Source organism: Peromyscus maniculatus, chromosome 2 (assembly GCF_049852395.1).
Source record: "Peromyscus maniculatus bairdii isolate BWxNUB_F1_BW_parent chromosome 2, HU_Pman_BW_mat_3.1, whole genome shotgun sequence".
NCBI classification, from domain to species: domain Eukaryota; kingdom Metazoa; phylum Chordata; class Mammalia; order Rodentia; family Cricetidae; genus Peromyscus; species Peromyscus maniculatus.
In genome coordinates, this window is record NC_134853.1 from 23,324,725 (window position 1) to 23,344,443 (window position 19,719).

The 19,719-nt window shown below is 35.9% G+C and overlaps 1 protein-coding gene across 2 annotated transcripts in view; it reads left to right on the plus strand.

Annotated features, from left to right (window-relative positions):
* Cnbd1 (cyclic nucleotide binding domain containing 1) overlaps nt 1–19,719 on the plus strand; it is a 364,314-nt gene that overhangs the window by 267,914 nt on the left and 76,681 nt on the right. For both annotated transcript variants that reach the window (XM_016001789.3, XM_042270807.2), the window contains exons 9-10: nt 4,057–4,166; nt 5,561–5,711. In XM_016001789.3, the coding sequence (XP_015857275.2) occupies nt 4,057–4,166; nt 5,561–5,711 (261 nt within the window). The remainder of the gene's footprint in view (nt 1–4,056; nt 4,167–5,560; nt 5,712–19,719) is intronic.

Below are 19,719 nucleotides of genomic sequence, written 5' to 3' on the forward strand. Positions count from 1 at the left end.
AGTTCAAGAAATTGCTTTCTGCACCAATTTGCTGAGAGCGTTGCCTTGAATAATTATTATTTTTTTTAAAGACATTGTTTTGTCATTTTGTACTAGAAATGGTACACAAGGACTTTCACATGCTAGATATTCTACAACAAAGCTATTACTCAGCTGTAGATATTGAATTAAGTTATTTTCTGAATTGATTGATACAACTTTGTATTTGTTTAATATGTTGATATGATGGATTACATTAATTTATTATTGAACAAATGTGACATACCTTAGAGAAATCCCTTTGATTTTGGTGTGTGATTCTTCCATATATTGTTAGCTATATTTATTTATTTTCCAGTGCTAGGGATCAAACACTAGATCTGCACATCAACAACTATTCTAACACCGAATTACATCCATATCCCATAATGTTGGATTTTACTTACTAATGTTTGGTTGAAGATATACGCATATTTTCAATGCATGCTTTAAAGTATTTCAGTACAATAATTGAAAAAGCATGGTCATTAGCAAAAAAAAAAAAAAAAAAAAAAAAAAAACAGTTTCAGTGGAAAATCCGAAATGAAAATTATTCAAAGTAGGATGTTTGGAGAGGAGTTGGTGATAATTAATTAGATTAAGAAGATATTAAGATAGATCTTATATACTAGATATGGTAGTAAATGCCCATAATCTCATTGTTTGAGTTGCAGAAATGACTATGAAGCCAAGACAAGCTAAGCCTACTTAATGAATTCCAGGCTAATCAGGGCTACCAGAAAGAACTTGTTTTAAAACATTTTAAATAAATAAGTAAACTAAAGTAGAAGTAGATTATAGCTCGAATTCTAATTCATCTTAATAATAAAAGCCCAGAGCCAGATATTGGGGTAAATGATGAAAGATCAGAGAGACAAAGGAGCAAGCCACAGCTGCTTCTGACCCCACCAACTCCTCATCCTGAAATGGGGGAGCTCCTGTCTCCTCCCACCTTGTATTTTTGTCTCTGCCCAGCCATATCACTTCATGTCTCCACCTCCCTAGTGTGGGGATTAAAGGCATGCGCCTCCCAAGTACTGGGATAAAAGGCATGAGATTCCAAGTACTGGGATGAAAGGCATGAGATTCCAAGTACTGGGATGAAAGGCAGGAGCCTCCACTTCCTGGATCAATCTTATGTAGCCCATGGTAGCCTTGAACTCCTGATCCTCCTGCTTCCTCCTCCCAAGTTCTGGGACTAAAGGTGTATGCCAACACAGCCTGGCCTCTATGGTTAACTAGTGGCTAGATCTGCCTTCTGATATTCAGGCAAGCTTTATTTATTAGAGCACAAACAAAATATCACCACAGTAGATCTTAAAAAATTGACAACTAACTTTGGAGTTAAGGAAAATAGGTAAGAATGATGCCTTGGGTTCTGGAGAGATGGCTGAGTAGTGAAGGGCTCTTCCAGTCTCAGAATATATAAACAACTCAAAGCCTTTGCAGAGAAATATCATGATCTTTATTGTTAAGAAGCTGATAAATTAATTAGATTCCAGGAATTATGAGTACAAGCAAAAACCAAATATTAAAAGTGTTAAGATTAAAGTTATTATTCATACACAGATCTCTGTATTTAGTAGGTTTTTCTTTAACATATGTTACATAAGGGATAATTTAATAACATAGAAAAATTCATGAAGTATGAGGAAAAATGCATTTTAATGGGTGCAAAACAATAGTTCTGTATTTGTTACATGTCTTGTTGCAATGTAATACTTCACAAAAGCAACTTAAGAAAGAAGGGGTTTATGTGAAGGTATAGTCTATCATCCCGTGGAAGTCATGGCAGCAGGAGTTTGGAATTTGAGGTAGCTTGTTACAGTCTATCAGGAGTTAGACAGCAGACAGCAAGAACTAGTGGTGCTCAGCTTCCTTTCTCCCTTGACTCGATCTATAACTCCAGCCCATAGAATGATACTGCACACATTCAGTATGTGTCCTCCCCCGTCAGTTAACCTAGACAGGAAATCTTATAGACATGTCCAGAGATGTGTTTACATGATGATTATAGATCTCATAATGTTAACAATCAAGATTAGTCATCACAATGCCTAAATATTTGCGACTATACGCTTCTCTAAAAGAAAATGAAGAAAAACAACCAAATCAATCACATTTCATAGTGTATTAGAGATAATATTGGAAACTTACATAGATTAAAATATAGTGTGTTGCGTTGTGTACAATTATCTGAAGGCAAGAAAAAAAATGACTGAACTAGGCATTTGTAAATAGAAGGTCAAAAATAAAAATTGAACCCCTAAAGAAAATATAAGGACAAATGTCAATGAACCAGGAAATTGTCATTACACAAAAGAATTAGAGCTGTCAAAACAAAAACCTGTTTTAGAACAAGTTATTATGGGAAAAAATATGAGCACATTCAATAAATTAAAATGATGATTTATAAATTAAATTGATGATTTAAGAGCAGTTGAATAGTTACAGTCTAGTCTACTTGGAAACCTAGGTAGGAAGAAATATTAGAATATTAAAAGAAAGCAAACAATTAACTAAAGATTTTTAAAAGCTGAACTTTAAAAAGAATTTCAAAATTATCAACATTAGAAATAAATAATAAAGGTCAATTGTTCTAATCAACTAATATTCCCAATCTTATGAGAACATTTACATCTTATAACAGTCCTTATCCAATGCACATTGATATAACTAAATACTTTAAATATAGCACTTTGTGTCTTTTATAGCTTATACTATTAGAAGTACATGTTTATAGTTTTGAATTTATACTGATGTTTGCTTATGAAACTTTTTATCCTTCAGTGACTTTTAAATTAAGATCCTAGATATAGTTGAAATATTTAGAAAGCCTGAGGTTCAAAATTCACAGTAATAATAACAAATTCATATATGGTATTTACTCTGTGGCATACATAGCTAAGTATATTTCATATATTTACTAAGGAAAGCATCAGTCACCGGGGAAATTACGTTTCATATTACAAAGCAATTCTGAAAGTTAAAATGAAAAAGGAAAAACAAACATGAAATTCTATAAAGATCAGATCATCAAAAGCCAGAGTGACAAGAGGAACAGTATTACACAGAGCACAGTGTATTAGAACTCTGAATACCAGTCCCCTACAATACCATAAATACACAAAATCAAAAGATGGGCAACTTTGAAGAATGAACTTTGAAGAAGCCTCTGGGTTTGAACAACACATCCTCTCTGCCTCCCTTCCCCCACTTGCTCATTTGGGGACAAACAAGGAACATGTAGAGAATTCCAAGCAGGCCAAAAGCCACAGCTCAGAGGCGTAATGTAATTTGTATAAGAACACATAGGAACTAACCGAGCAGGCTTCACCATAGGTCAGCATACCCTGAAAGCCTTTCCTTGTAACTGCTAATATACTCAAACTTTGCTTGTTCAGCTGAAGGTATGGAGTCTAGAGAGTCAGGAGTAAACTTTTTGGGAACTGACTATTCAAATATTTGAAAGTTTAAAATCAGACATATTAGAAATATTTTTTAAAGATTTATGATTACTTTAGCCCCTCTCTGTGGGCATGTGCATGTGTGCACACACTTTAGTGCAGGTGCACTGATCCATTGGATTTCCCTGGAGCTGGAGTTTCAGGTGTTTGAGAGCTGCCTGATACAGGTGACGGTAACCAAACTCCACTTCTAGAAGAAGCAGTACACGCTCTTAATTGCTGAGCCTTTCTCTCCAGTGCCTAGAAATATTTTTAACATAGAATTCAGCATTTTCTGCAGATGGGTGCTTCCAAGACTCCCTTTCATCTCCTCTATTAGACAATACTAGCACTTGATTGCTGTCCCGACAAAGCCTTCTCAGTGATTATTTCTAAAGGGGTACATATTATACACTTTTAAAATTTTACTCTACATATGTAGCATATATAACGTGGCATCTATTCAGAAAACGACCATAAAGAGTTATTGAGTCAAGTAGGCTAATTTTTTCTTGTCAGAATAATCAAAATAGTTTTTATGTAGCATGACTGTAAATAATTGGATCTCTTTCCCTTTCTCTCTCATTTTCAGTGTTAGTAGAAAGTGGAACTGTCATTTCATTTGTTGGTTTTATAAATTCTGGATATTGTAACATTTATAGAGATGTTGTGGGACTTGTGAAACAACGATTACGCAAAGTGGTGAGTTTCAACTTATTTGTTGATTTTTAATAATTAATTACTCTAATGAATAAAGAATGTTGGGTAGCATTTCTCATGCATATTGATCATAATCTTGTTTTATTTAAGAAAATAAAAGTTGAATTATTTGGGGAATTTTTATTTGGTTTATTTTGTATAATAAGCTGAAAGATGCAGGAATGAAGCATATGGAGTAAGATGTACTTATAAATTGCAAAATGACTAATAACCACAATATAAGCTACTTCATCTTCTTTGTCAGGGAAATGGAATTGAAAACCATAGCAAGGTACTACCACAATAGAACAGAAGGGGTAAGATGAAGTTCAAAAAGAAAAATTAAAGAAGAACACCTGTCCTGGAGAAAAAAATTGGTTTTCCATTGCTTACTGTTACCTGATCATCAAGTCACCCAAAAAAGATGTCTCCAGAACCACCTGTACTGAAATTGTCATAAAGTCTTTTCCACAGGGCCCCTAATGTGAAATAAATTACTAGATTATTGAACTAAAATAACTATCATTACTAAGAAAACATAGAATAGTTGGAATATGAATATGGCTTACTGGAAGAACACTTATAGTGTGTGCAAGGACCTGAGATCAATCCCCAGTAACACACTTCAGAGCAAACGTCCAGACAATAGAAGAACAAAGGCAAGAGATAATTCCTATGTCAGTTAACCCCATCACATACAACCAATACAATGTTTCCACCCCATCCTCTCAGTTACTCCAATAACCGTGTCTCCCAACTGAGGCTAAGGCTTATCACAATTGGTAGCTCACAAAAGCTGGTTAAAGTTACACTCGGATCATAAAGTAGTATTCTAGGGCCTTTGAAAACTTCCACTATTTCAACATTTCTCAGACATCAAAATGTGTTCAAAGATGAAATGCAGGGTAGTGTTACAGTTCAGCTGGTAAATGTACTTGCCACTGGGCCTGACAAACTGAGCTTGATCTCTGGCCCACATAGTGAAAGAAGAGAACTGAATCCTGTGAGTTGTCCTTAGTCCTCTACATGCATAGTGTCATCATCATCATCATTGTCACCACCACTACCACCATCATCATCATCATCATCATCATCTCATCATTGTAATCATCATAGTGGTCAACTCACACATACCCTGAATAAACAAACATTAAAGTAATGGAATAGATGCATAACTAAGTGACAGTGTTGTCAGCTATCTTGCATACACTGGTGTTCTTGACTGCATCATTGCTATAATATAAAATGAATAAAATAAAATGTAAATGTTTTCTCTGATTTCAATAAACTTGATTGCTAATATCTTTTAGCTTGTTGGTTTATGAATAACTGAGTTTCTGACAATAATGGTTACATGAATAATTTTATTAAAACTCTATTGTCCATATCTTTTGCAGAAAAAAACTAAAAAACTTGTTTATATGGGTAAACTTCGAGAGAAGGAGTCCTTTGGCGAGATCAGCATTCTTCTTCAAACTCCTTTCACGTGCACAATTATTACCGGACGAGAAGTTGAGATGACGATTATTGAGGATAAGGATATACTTGGTAAATGCATAAATGCCCTTGACCTGTTGTGACACCTAATGAAATGGATTTTAGGAAAGGGCATTTTTTTTAATTGACAAATCAGGGTATACAAGTGTGGATATATATGTAACAGAGGTGAGAGAAATACAAGATAGATGATAGACAGACAGAAATATAGATGACCCCTTATACTATTCTGATTCAGTTTTGTTACTTTCAGATTATATTAGCCATGTTTTAAAAGAGTGGGCTGAAATTACTAGTCTTTTTTGATAATTCATAAGGTACTGTTAAATGTAGTAGCCCTAATTTTACATGGATGTTTTATGATCATCTTAAAGGTGTTTCTTTTATTATTTTGAATCAGGTCAAATACGTACAATGCTTAAAGTACATCCCCCCAATATACATGCATACCAAACACACATAAGCATACATGCATGCACATACACACATACACACACATATACACATAGCTATATTTTCAATATTTACATTTACTAAAATTTTATGGTTCTAGTAATCATAAAAGAATAATGATGTCATCACAAATTAGGTCATGCAGTTGAATATAAGCAGAAATGAATAGTAATTAAGCCATAATACAATATCATAGAAAGTGGTTCTTGAAACTAGAGAATGTCATATACTAGTTAAATAATGAACTAGGAGACATTTCTGGACATTAACATGGATGAATGATTTTCTGACACAAAATCAAAGTGACAGAATGCTTGGATCCCAAATTTTGATCATTTATACATCTGGAGAATGTGCAGGCTATACTTTCTAAAATTCTTACTCAAAATGAAAAATCTAATCTAATTTCCTGTGTCTGTTTTAAAAGGTTGGGTTATGAAATGGCATTTGTTAATTTCCTTCCCTTCTGTGTCATTCAAATACAACACCCTAGAAGTTGAAGATCACTTAACAACATATACTAACTACCAATTAAAATAATATTTCTTTCACTTTATATATGCCATGTTTTCCCTTTAACTAAGAATATTGCTGGTATACATGAATATACTAGATCTCCTTTTATGTAAATAAAGAGTTCACACATTACTATTATTCAGAGTTTTCCAGAGAAACAGAACCAACTGAATATTTATATATGTAAAGGAGATTCACTGGAAGAGCTCAGGTGGAACCAGGAGTTCATGAAGCCACAGGGAATTCTCTTTGCAAAAGCCAGTGTTGTTATTCAGTCTAAAGACTGAGGTCTGAGAACAAGGCAAGCTGTTGGGGAAACTGGTTTTGGTCCTAGTCTAAGACCAAAGATCAGAAAAGTGTGTGTGTGTGTGTGTGTGTGTGTGTGTGTGTGTGTGTGTGTGTGTACAAGTAGTGGGGAAATTTACTAAGTTCTGGGGTATGAATGTTGGAGAGTCTGTTTTCTTCATGCATGAAGATAATACATATCATAAGAAGAAGGGAGATAGAAATTAGAGATATAGTAGGGAGAATTCACCCTTCATCTGTCTTTGTAGCTCTGTTCATATATTGGATAATTGAATTTTACTGTTAACACTCTGACTGTGACCCTTCCTTTCCCAGTCTTCTAATTCAGATACTAATCTCTTTTAGAGATATCCTTATACACATACCTGAAAGACTTTTCACCACCTAGCTGAGAATTCCCTAGCCTAGTCAAATTGACACATGAAATTAATCATCAAACACAGGAATGTGTTTCTTTCAAGCGTGTATTAGGATTTCCTTTGCCACCTGGCAGCCCCATATTTAAATAAATGGCATAGTATAAAGATTAAATTGTTGGTGTGCTTGCTATTCATCTTCTAAAATTTATTCTATAGTTCATTTATTTTAAGACTGATTCCACAAGGCTACTGTCATACTATTTCCTTGATTCATTAGTCCCTAGGGAGAATTATGATTAGGAACTATATTTTCTCAAAATTCATAAGGAAACAATAAGTTTATTCTAGAGTATATTTATATTTCTACATTCTATATATTTTATGTTTTGTTTTAAGAGAGTTAAGCCTACATTTAAAAATGTAAAATAGTTCTAGCAAAATAATGCATGGTCTTTTTTTATTTAAGTTTCTTTTTCATTTTACATACCAATCAGAGTTTCTCCTCCTTCCCCTCCTCCTCTTCCCCCACCTTGCCCAGACTCCACCCCACATCCACTCTTCAGAGTGGGGAAGGCCTCCCATGGGGAGTCAGCAAGGTCCAGCATATCAAGTTGAGGCAGGACCAACCCTTCCCCCCCCCCCCCCCCCCCGTCTCAAGGCTGAGCAAGGTATCCCTCCATAGGGAATGTGCTCCAAAATGCCAGTTCCGCATGGTCAATTTTAATGAAAGGAACATATTTACATGCGAAAAATTAACTTTAATTTGCACTCTGTGTGTTTGTATGCTTGTGCATGGAAGTAAGTGTGTGTATGGCATTGGGGATGGAACCTAGGACTTTACACATAGTAGGCAAGTACTGAGACACTGTTTATCCAAAATTTGTTTCTTTAAAATGATTATTTTAAGCCGGGTAGTGGTGGCACATGCCTTTAATCCCAGCACTTGGGAGGCAGATCCAGGCGGATGCTGTGAGTTTGAGGCCAGCCTGGGCTACCAAGTGAGTTCCAGGAAAGGCACAAAGCTACACAGAGAAACCTTGTCTCAAAAAACAAAACAAAACAAAATTATTATTTTAAATACAATTTGTTGTTTCATATATGTATGTGTGTGTGTGCATATGTATATATATATATATATATATATATATACACACACACACACACACACACATGTATATATATGTATTGTGGTTACTCTCTCTCCATACCAGCTCACATCCTCTTCCAATCCCTGTCAACATCCTACTCTACAAGACTTTTTGCCACATTTATGTCTTTAATTTTATGAACCATTACATTTAACTGCTACTATCTTCATGGCTATGGCTTTGGAACTGTCAATTAGAGGCTGATGAGCTCATGAATAAGTTCCTTGTCCTCTAACATTTATCAATAGCTAAAAATTCTCATGGAAGTGTTAGGGACCTTGAACCATCCCCTAGCCCATGACTGACTCTTCACAAGTCCAGTTAAATTTAGTCGCAGTCAGGAAATCTAAGTTGCTAGGAGATCATGAATGTAAGAGCTGTGTCTTTCCTGGAAGATAATAATTTCATCATACTTCTCTCTATAATTCACCTCCTACATTCTTTTTATCCTGTCTCCTAAAATGTTTTCTGAGCCTTGGGGAGAAAAGTAGTATAAATATCCTATTAAGGGGTGAGCATACAACCATCAATTATTCTTGTTTGTTGTTGTTGCATTGGTAATTATTTTATAAACTCAAACAGACATATGCCACACAGACAAATACTCCTGTATGAATAAAGGCAAATTCCTGTCAAAGTAATACAGTCCATGTTATAAGTACAAAGAGGGTAGAGAATAATAAAGGCAATATTCAGAAGTTGACAATGATGAATGACTGAAAGCCCAAGCCTTAAACTATTTTCTGTTAGAATATAGGATCCAGAAAAATATACTTCATCAGATGATAAATATCAAATAATATAAAACATTTATGGATTTTTATAATTTGATCAACTATCATATTTATATTTTCTTCTATTTTTTATTGAAAATAGATTATTTTCATGTAATATATTGTAATTATTGTTTCCCTTCTCCAAAGTCCTCCAAGATCCTCCCTACCTTCCCTTTCATCTGAATCCACACCCTTTCTCTCTCCTTAGAGAACAGGCATCTAAAGAATATTAAAATAAAATAAAATAAACAAAAACACCAAAATAGAAAAAAGCAAACAAACAGAAGAAAAGCCTATTAAAAAAAGCACAAGAAACACATATATACATCTATAGTAGAGACACAACAAACATTCATACACACAGTAATCCCACAAAAACATAAAACTGGAAGCCCTAACACATATGCAAAGGACATGACATTAAAAAAATGAAAAAAAAAATAAAAAAGAAAAAGAAAAAATGCTATAACCACACATGAGACAAAGAACCTCCAAACATGCCACTAAAATAATTTTGTGCTGGCCATCTACTGCTGGGCATGAAGATGGCCCCTAAATGTGTTTTGTATCTCCACCGAGTATTGATGTAACCAACCGTCTTATTAAATAAGAAACACAGAAACAATGTAAAAGAGAAAGCGGAGAAGTCAGAGCTCAGAGCTAAAATCTCACCCTTCCTCCTGCTGTCCCAGCTTCGCGAAAAGAGAGCTACTTCCTGTCGGTTCGTTTTTTTATAGTATGTTGTTCTGCCTTCTCATTGGTTGTAAACCCAAACACATGACTGCCTCGTCACTGTCTGAATGTACAGCCCCCTAGGTCTTAAAGGCATATGTCTCCAATGCTGGCTATATCCCTGAACACAGAGATCTTATGGGATTAAAGGCGTGTGCCACCACCACCACACTCTTGCTATGGCTCTAATAGCTCTGACCCTGAACACACAGATATCTATGGGATTAAAGGCGTGTGCCACCACCGCCACACTCTTGCTATGGCTCTAATAGCTCTGACCCCCAGACAACTTTATTTATTAACATACAATCAAAATAATAATTCAGTACAATTAGATTACCACCACAACCGAGACTCTGTTTTAGAGAACTAATTTTTCATTTGAAGGTGGTTCTCAACTGGAGATAGCTTCTATGTTAAGGATACTGGTTTGTGTCCACTTGTCCTCTCAGCATGGGGACTCCAGCATGCCCAGACCAGCGCAGGCCTGTGTGTGCTGCCACCGTCTGTGTGAGCACAAGCGTGTATTTATCCTATTGTGTTTATAAGGCCTTGTTTCTTTGGTGTTACCCACCACCTCTGACTCTTACACTCTTTCTGCCTCCTCTTTTTCAGAGTTCCCTGAGCCCCGAGGGGAGGGACTTGTTGGAGACATCCTATTTAGGACTGAGTGTTCCAAGTCCTTGAACTCTTTGCACGTTGTCTGGCTGTGATTATCTGTATTTGATCTTATTTGCTTCAGGAGGAAGCTTTTCTGATGATGGCTGAGCAAGACACTATGAGTATAATGGAATATCATCAGGAATCACTTTATGGCTGCTTTAGCTGAACAGCAATATTTGGTTTTCCCCTAGATCCCTGACCTATCTGGTTTCAGGTTCTTGGCCAACCAAGCAATGTTGGGGATAGGTTCTATCTCATGGCACAGGTCCTTAAATCCAATGAGATATTGATTGGTTACTCCTACAAGCTTTGTGCCACTATTATTTTAGCTCATCTTGCAGGCAGGGCATCACTGTAGATAGAAGAAACTGTGTCTGGGTTGTGTTTAACTTTATCCATTGATTGTGAGCAAAGTATCTTTCCGTACCATCAACATTAGTTCACACAGCTGAAGGCTCTAGGAAGGCACCAGCTGGACCACTCAGTGTTGTGTAGCTATTGTCTTTAGCAATAGGGCATTACCATCAATTTGTGAGAGCAACTCACAGCCTTGCCAATAGTTTGAGGGTTCCCATGGGACACTTTTGGCCAAGGATTTGATTTGTTGTAACCCAGTCTGTTCACTGGAAGCTTAATTTGGTGATGAGATATGCCCCATTTTGCCTCTGTCCTCCACAGTTATTTTGCAGTTTCATTTAGATTGCCTTCACACACACACACACACACACACACACACACACACACACACACACACACACACACACACCCTCCTCCCACACACAAAGTTTCTACTGTGTTAGGTCTCCATATGACCATCAATTAGTTCTCACTTTTAGCTGTCCCTTTCCATATTCCCTTCCTTGTCTACCCTCTCATCCACTCCTCCTTTGCTTCTTCTATTCCTTCCCCTCTTCATCCATCCATAACTATCTATTCTCCTTTCCCCTCCTAGGGAGATCCATCCTTCCCCCTAGTCTCCTACTCTCTAACTTTTGTGGTTATATGGATGGTAGCTTGCTTGCTTACCATTTACTTAACAGCTAACAACCACATATAATTAAATACATGCCATATGTGTCCTTCTGAGACTGGGGTATCTCACTCAGGATGAACTTTTCTAGCTCTATGCAATTGCTTGTGACTTTCACAGTTTCATTTTTTTAATGGCTGAGTAATATTCCCTTGTATAAATGTACCACATTTTTTTTATCCATTAATATATTTGTTAACATCTAGGCTATCTCAAATTTCTTTTCCTTTCTTCTTTTTTTTTTTGGTTTTTCAAGACAGGGTTTTTCTATGTAGTTTTTGGTGCCTATCCTGGGCCTGGCTCTGTAGACCAGGCTGGCCTTGAACTCACAGAGATCCTCCTGGCTTTGCCTCCCGAGTGCTGGGGGTGCACCACCACCACCTGGCTTGTTTCAAATTTCTGGCTATTATGAATAGAGCAACAAATGGCACAGTTGAGCAAGTGTCTCTGTAGTCAGATCAAATGTTTTTTGGGTAAAAGCTCAAGCATGGTATAGCTGGATCTTGATGTAGATCAGTTCTCATGTTTCTGAGGAGTTGATTTCTATAGTAGCTGTACATGTTTGTACTTGCACCAGCACTGAAGGAAAAGTTCCCTTTGCCAGCATGAGCTGTCATATGTTTCATTGATCTCAGCCATTCTGACAGGTATAAGATGAAATCCCAAAATCGTTTTGATTTGCATTTTTGGATGACTAAGAATGTTGAACATTTCTTTAAGTGCTTCTCAGCCATTTGTATTTCCATTTTTGAGAACATTGTTTAAAACTGTACCCTATTTTAAACCTGGGTTATTTGATTTCTTGCTGTCCAGCTTTTGCATACTTTATGTATTTTAGATGTGTAGTTGGTAAAATATTTTCCTATTCTGTAGGCTGCTGCATGGTCTGGATGATGGTGTCTTTCACTTTGCAGAAGCTTCTCAGTTCCATGAAGTCCAGTTTATTAATTGTGGATCTTAGTGCCTGTGTTAATGGTGTTCTGTTCAAAAAGTCTTTTCTTGTGCTAGTGACTTCAAGGCTATTTCCCACGTTCTATTCTATCAGGTTCAGCGTATCTGGCCTGATGCTGAGTTCTTTGATCTATTTGGATTTTAGTTTTTTGCAGGTTGATAAGTGTAGATTTATTTGCAGTCTTCTTCATGCAGCCATCCTGTTTGAATAGCTTCATTTGTTGAAGATGTCTTTCTCCAGGGTTTAGTTCTCATTTCTTTATCAATGATTAGGTGTCTATAGGTGTAGAAACTTAAGGCTGAGTCCATTGTATCCCTAGTCTCTCTGAGACTTTTATCAGGAATGGTTGTTGGATTTTGTCAAAGACCTTTTCTGAATCTGTTGAGATAATAATGTGTTTGTTTATTTGTCTTTTATTTCTGTCTATTTATATAGTGGGTTGTATTTATGGATTTAAATATGTTGAAACATTCCTGCATCTCTGGGATGAAGCTAATTGATCATGGTAGATAACTTTTTTGATGTGTTTGGATTTGGTTTGCAAGTATTTTGAGTATTTTTGCATCTATGTTCATGCATAAAATTGGTCCATAATTGTCTTTTTTTTTTTTTTTTTTTGCTGGTCTTTATATGATTAGGTATCAGGGTAATTATGGAATCTCACAAAGAACTAGGCAATGTTTCTTATGTTTCCATTAAGTGATGTTGTTTGAGGAGTATTGGAGTTAGTCTTCCTGGAAAGTCTGGTACAATTCTGACCGAATTATCCTGACCCTGTTCTTTTATTCATTGCGGTACTTTTAATTACTGCTTCTATTGCACCTTCACTAGGTATTGTAGCTCAGTTTAAATTGTTTATCTGCTCTTGATTCAGCTCGGGTAGGTTATCTATCAAGAAAATTACCCCTCCTCTGCTTTTTGATTTTCCAATTGGGGGGTGTTGTTGGGGTCTCAGTAGTATTCTGTTCCTGTCCAGAAGTCCACTGGTCCTTGCCAAGTGTGACTGTCCCCAAGGGCTTTTGTCTCATCTGGAGACCTGTTGGACAAGCACTCATATACTAGCCTGAAATTAGGCCGCACGGCTCCCAGAACTTCTTTTCATCTATAATTTTGTTTATTTGGATTTTCTTTCTCTGCCTTTTAGTTAATTTAGCTAAAATTTTGTCAATCTTATGATTTTCTCAAAGACACCTCTTGTTTTTATTGATATATTTGTATTGTTTGTGTTTGTTTGCTTTTCTTTTATTGTTTTACCCCTGAGTTTGATTATTTCTGGACATCTACTATTTTCGGTTGTTACATTTTTGTTGTTATTCTAGCACTCTCATGGTTGTTGTCAAGTTACTAACATGAGATTTCTCCAATTTTTTTATATCAGCACTTAATGCTATGATGTCATCTCTTCGAATCACCTTCATTGTGTTGCATACATTTGGATATATTGTGTTTTCATTTTCATTCAATAATAAAACTTTTCAAGTTTCTGTCTGGGCACATTATTTATCCAATAGTGAGTTGTTCACTTCTCATGAGTTTGTAGACTTTCTGTTGTTTCTGTTGTTGATAACATCCAGCTTTCATCCATGGTGGTCAGATAGGATGCAGTGTACTGTTTAATTTTCTTATATCAATTGAGACTTGCTGTGTGTCGGAGTACATGGTCAGTTTTGAAGAAAGTTCCATGAGATGCTAAGAAGAAGGTAATTTTTTTTGTTAGTGTTTGGGTAAAAGGTTCTGTAAATATCTGTTAGGTATATTTAGTTTATAATGTTCCAGCATTTTTGTTTAGTTTTTATGGATGATCTGTCTGTTGCCAGGGGTGGGGTATGACTGTGTGAGGCCCAATATGTGATTTAAGCTGTAGTGTTTCTCTTATGAACTCGAGTGTCCTTGTGTTTGGTGCCTAGTTGTTTAGATGCAATGTCCCCTTGGTGAATTTTTCATTTGATGAATATTTAGTGTCCTTCTCTATCTCTTTTGGTTAGAAGTTTTGGTTTGAAGTTTATTTTGTCAGATATTAAGATGACTACACTAGCTTTCTCTTTGAATCCATTTGCTTTTAATATCTTCTCCTGTCCTTTACATTGAACTGATGTCTGTCTATATTTGATGTTAAGGTTTTGGATACAGCAGAAGGAGAAGGATGAATCCTGCTTTTTATTTGTTTGTTTGTTTTGTTTTTGTTTTTCCAGACAGAGTCTCTCTCTGTAGTTTTGGTGCCTGTCCTGGATCTTGCTCTGTAGAGCTGACTGGCCTCAAACTCACAGAGATCTGCCTGGCTCTGTCTCCTGAGTGCTGGGATTAAAGGTGTGCACCACCACTGCCAGGCAAATCCTGTTTTCTAATCTAATCTGTTTATCTGTCTTTTAATTGGGAAACTGAGATTGAGAGTTATCAATGAACAGTATGTTTTGATTCCCATTATTTTGTTGTGGTGTCCACCCACCCCACTTTGGTTTGCTTGTCTGAGATTATTTGATCCTTGTGTTTTATCATTTTCTGGATTTGTAGACAAACACTGCTTAAATTTGGTTTTATATTAGAATGTCTTTCTTCCTCCATCTATTGTGATTGAAAGTTCTGTGGGGTGTAGTAGATTTCAAGGCATCTCTGGTCTTCTAGTGGTTATTAAATATCCATTCAGGCTCTTTTGGCTTTTAGTGTCTCCATTAAAATGTCAAGTCTTATTCTAATATGCCTTTATATGTTATTTTGTCCTTTTTCCCTACCAAATTTTAATATTTTCTTTGTTCCTTATGGTTTGTGTTTATTTGGGTTTTCTTTAATGAATCTATTTCTACTTTCATGTCTTGAAGAGTTTTCTTCATTTCATTAGTGTTTGTTTTTTTAGTCATAGATTTCATTAATGTATTTATTCATATCCTCTTTAAAGTCCTTGAACATATTCATAATAGCTATTTTGGAGTCCTTTGCTGTGCTTCAGCTATATTACATTTCTCATGACCTCTGGTAGTAAGATTGCTGGGCTCTAGTAGAAACACATTGTCCTTGATGTTGTTGATTGTGTTTTTATGCTGGCATCTAGGCATCTGGTTTTGGTATGACTGTAATTCTAGTTGCTGATTTCTGGTCTTGTCTTTGTTAGGTGAGTGTTCTGCCCCCCCCCTTTTTTTTTCTCTTGCTCTCTCTTGTTCTTAGAAGACTGGTAGCTATGACTTGGCTGGTAGATAATCTGTCTATTTTTTGCCAGGTGTGGCCTCTGTGGGTCCTGGGTAGATCTTGTTTCTATGTATGGGGAGCTGACACTGAGGAATAGGGGTGGGCTATAGGGGTGGGGCTGAAAGGTTCCATAGGACGGGGGGAACCTGGGTATGCCACCAGGATCTGTGTAAAGCCCTGGGGATGGGAGCAGAGAGGAAGGAGAAACCACTGCGGGTTGTCTGCTAAAAAGCTGCAAGTAAGACGGATTCTCTGGTCAGTCATGGCTAGCAAGTTTCCCTGGAATGTCTATATGTGGGATTTGGTGGTTGAGACAAAGATACGAGGTAGTGGAATAAGTCTATAGGAAAAGATTTGCTGGGAATGGAGGCATAAAGGATAGGGAAGGCCACAGTAAGTGGTCTGCTACAAAGCTAGGGATAAGACTGGAGCATTGGAATTATTGGAATTGAAGGAAAGGTGGGAGAATAAAGATTGTCTATCTGGGTCCCTGGCCAGCATGGCCAGTGGGTTCCCAAGAAGTACATGGCCTTCATTTATTCTTAACACCCAGTGAATTCATGTATTTATAGAGCAGTTGCTACAAAGAGAAGATTCACAGATTAAAGTTAACTATATAGCATTTGTCTATGGGTAAAATATAAAATATTAAGAAGCTAGGTTGATATCACATCAAATTAAAAAATTAAAATAACAGTAGTAAGTCCCTCTACCTAGGATCTATGAACTCAACCTCCACAGGTTTTAAAACAAGTTAATAGTACCAGATATGAATTCCCTTCTGTGCAGTGGGATTCAAATCCAATGAGAGAGAGATTGGTTAGTAACATACATAACAGACATGTCACTGTTACACTAGTAGACCTGAAGCATTTCATGCTTTTCTTCTTGCTTTATAGCAGATCAACATAATTTTAGAAGCTTACAAACAGTATTCAATGTTGGAAGGTCAGATTTCTAGAAAGCATCGATAGATTCTGTTCTTAGGTTTCATGAAACTGAAAAAAAAATATTGATCATGGGGAACTTTCTCACATTAACTCTGGAGAAGTATCAGTTTCCAAGACTCTTGAAGTTGAAAAATGTTCATTCCTAAAGATGCTAAAGAAAAAGGTCTGTGTTTTATTTTAAAGTTGTCAGATTGGGTCACTGTAAACCACTGGAATTTGATCTATTCAATTACCCTCCGTATTAATTATGAAGAATTCTTTCCATGGAATTTAACATGCATTTGAGCTTTTCTGACTTTCTCTTCCTTATCAGGCAAAGCGTATTCTCTTTTATAGGTCTTTTGAGAGTGTATGATAAAATATACGGAAGTCATTATAGAAATCCTCTCCCTCATTCTTTACTTTTTTGTACCTTTAATGTGTGTAAGAGTCTTAGAGATTTGGTTCTTCACAACTAATTTTTTAAAGGTGTACTTTATGAGACATACTGCATATAGCTACTAAGCAGAGTCTTTTACTATACCCTTAGACTATACATGCTGATACCTTTTAGCTCAATACTTAACAACTGCAGAAAATAAGTTCACCTAATAACCTTATTTTATAAAACAAGAAACTTGAATTTAGAAATAAATGATAACAGTGCTCTTTCTCCACTGCTCTTGAGGGAAACACCAGTAATTGATTGATTTGTGTTAACTTTACAGATGACAAGTTTTCTCAGTCATTATCTGGGGTGGCTTTATTTTCTGATCATTTTGAAGACAAGCTTTGTTAAATTAACAATTCTTGGCTGATTTGCTCTGCCCAGGCATTTCCAGCATGTATATTTACTGATTCCCAGATACTTTCAAAAAGTCTGAGATCATCTATATTGTTAATTACCAATATCAGGTTCTTAAATAACGTCATAAAAAACACATTAGATTTTATAAGCATAGATAATGGTGAAAGCAGTGAATCCAGTAAAAAAAATTCTTTATGAAACTAATACTTTGTCTATAAATTAATTGTTTCTTTATTCTTTACCTTTCTTTTATGGTTTCTTTAATTCTATAATGTTCTTCCCTATCAGAGATTACCTAAAACCCCAAACTTCTATATAGTAGTTTTTAATGTCTTTCTTTTCTTTTAAAGTTTTTTAATTTTTAATTTTTATATTTTTGAGTCAGGGTCTCTCTATGTAATCCTGGCTGTCTTGGAACTCATTATGTAGAATGAGCAGATTGGCCTTGAACTCAAAGAGAGTATCCTGCCTCTGTCTTTAGTGTGATGGGATCAAACCCATGCACAACCACGCCTCTTAATATTTTGAATTAGATCAATAGACAAGCAAAAAAATTCTCTATTTGTGGAAATGGTTTATTTCTTTTTGTGAAACATGAATTTCATAAATGCTAGTATAGATTAAAATATTCTATGAATGTGAATTTCAGAATTATCTAAACCCTTATGTAGATGCCTAGGGTCACAGGTGAAGTGACTCTAACTTTTCCTATAATGGATTAGATTTTTTTCTTTTAGCTTGTTTTTCCCTTCTGTCCTCCTTGATTTATTTTTCCCTCCTCCTCTTCCTGTACCTTTTTTCTTCCTTCTCTTCCCTTTCCTCTCCTAGTCCTCCTCTTCTTCATCCTCCATATCTAGTTTTTACTTCTGTTTTGGGCAGAATTTGCTATGTAGTCCATGCTATCCTCAAATTTACTAAGCCACCCACCCTGGCCTCAAACCCCCTGCCACCCATCCCTAGCATCCTAAGACCTGGAATTACCAGAGTCAGTAATCACTTATGACTAGAGAGCAAGTTTTTCTTTAAGGAAATATGTAAAATTATTTCTGTTTTCATTTTCTTTCTCTACACTTTTCATGAATTTAATTAATTATGATTATTTTGTTTATATTATATCAGATTCTTTATTATAGTTCTATTACCATTGTAAAGTATGGCTTTGTCAAATTCTTCCCTGAAGGTATTATTTCATCAAGAAAAGCAGAGTTTACATATTTTAAAATAAAAAATAGAGGTTTAAATTTTGCCTCATATTTTCAAGATAAAAAAAAAGTTAGAAACTTTATTTTCCCTAAGATGATGATTCATGTCCAATAGTGCTTTTACCTACCCTGAATCAGGGAAGTGTTAATTTAATGGATTTAAGTGAAGCCACCAACCCCACAGGTATTGTTGAATTAGATATCTGACCCTGACTGTTAACACCATAATTTAAAATACTGCTCTTCATCTTCTGGCTGCAGGGCAGGTCTAAACATTTCTATACATTTCAGCTCTTTTGAGACTATCTCTACAGTTCTTAGGGCTTATATTTATTTGAAGAGGGAGAAGCCTAATGCATATGGTCAGTTTTAGAGACTTCCTAAAGTCTTTGTGTTCTTTCTCTAGCTTAATAAGTTTCTCTTCAGGATGGATAGAGTATTTCACCTCTCTTTAGAATTCTTGTGTATTAGTGATTTTTCTTCCAGGATGGGAGGTTTATCTCCCATAAAACTTTTCTTCTTTCTCCTCATCAAATTGTTTTTTTTTCACCAAGTTTCCTGAATTATACATGTACTCTGATTTAAACACACAAATGTAAAAGACCTGATGCAAACATCAACTTATAGTAAGAGCATGAGGCATTTATCTTTCTGGGTCTGGGTTATTTCACTCAGTATAATGTTTTCCAGCCCTATCTAAGAATCCTGTGCTGCATGGCTTATATGGCAAACACTGGCTAGCTGCTGAAAAATATTCCTTTAATTTTCCTATGCACATGGAAAAGTTAAATCCCCCAGCCTCTCTCAGTTACGTTGCAGTAATGTAACTGGCACTGAGTAACAGCATAAAAGGAACTTATTGTTTGGCTATGAATCATATGATCTTCCATGATCTCACTCACAGTCTGGAAATGAAGTTCTCCAAAAGAGAATTATAAGACAGTGGGAACCTGAAGCCTGGAATTTTTGTTTCTTGGATGGAGCTGATCAGTAGAATAGCTCATC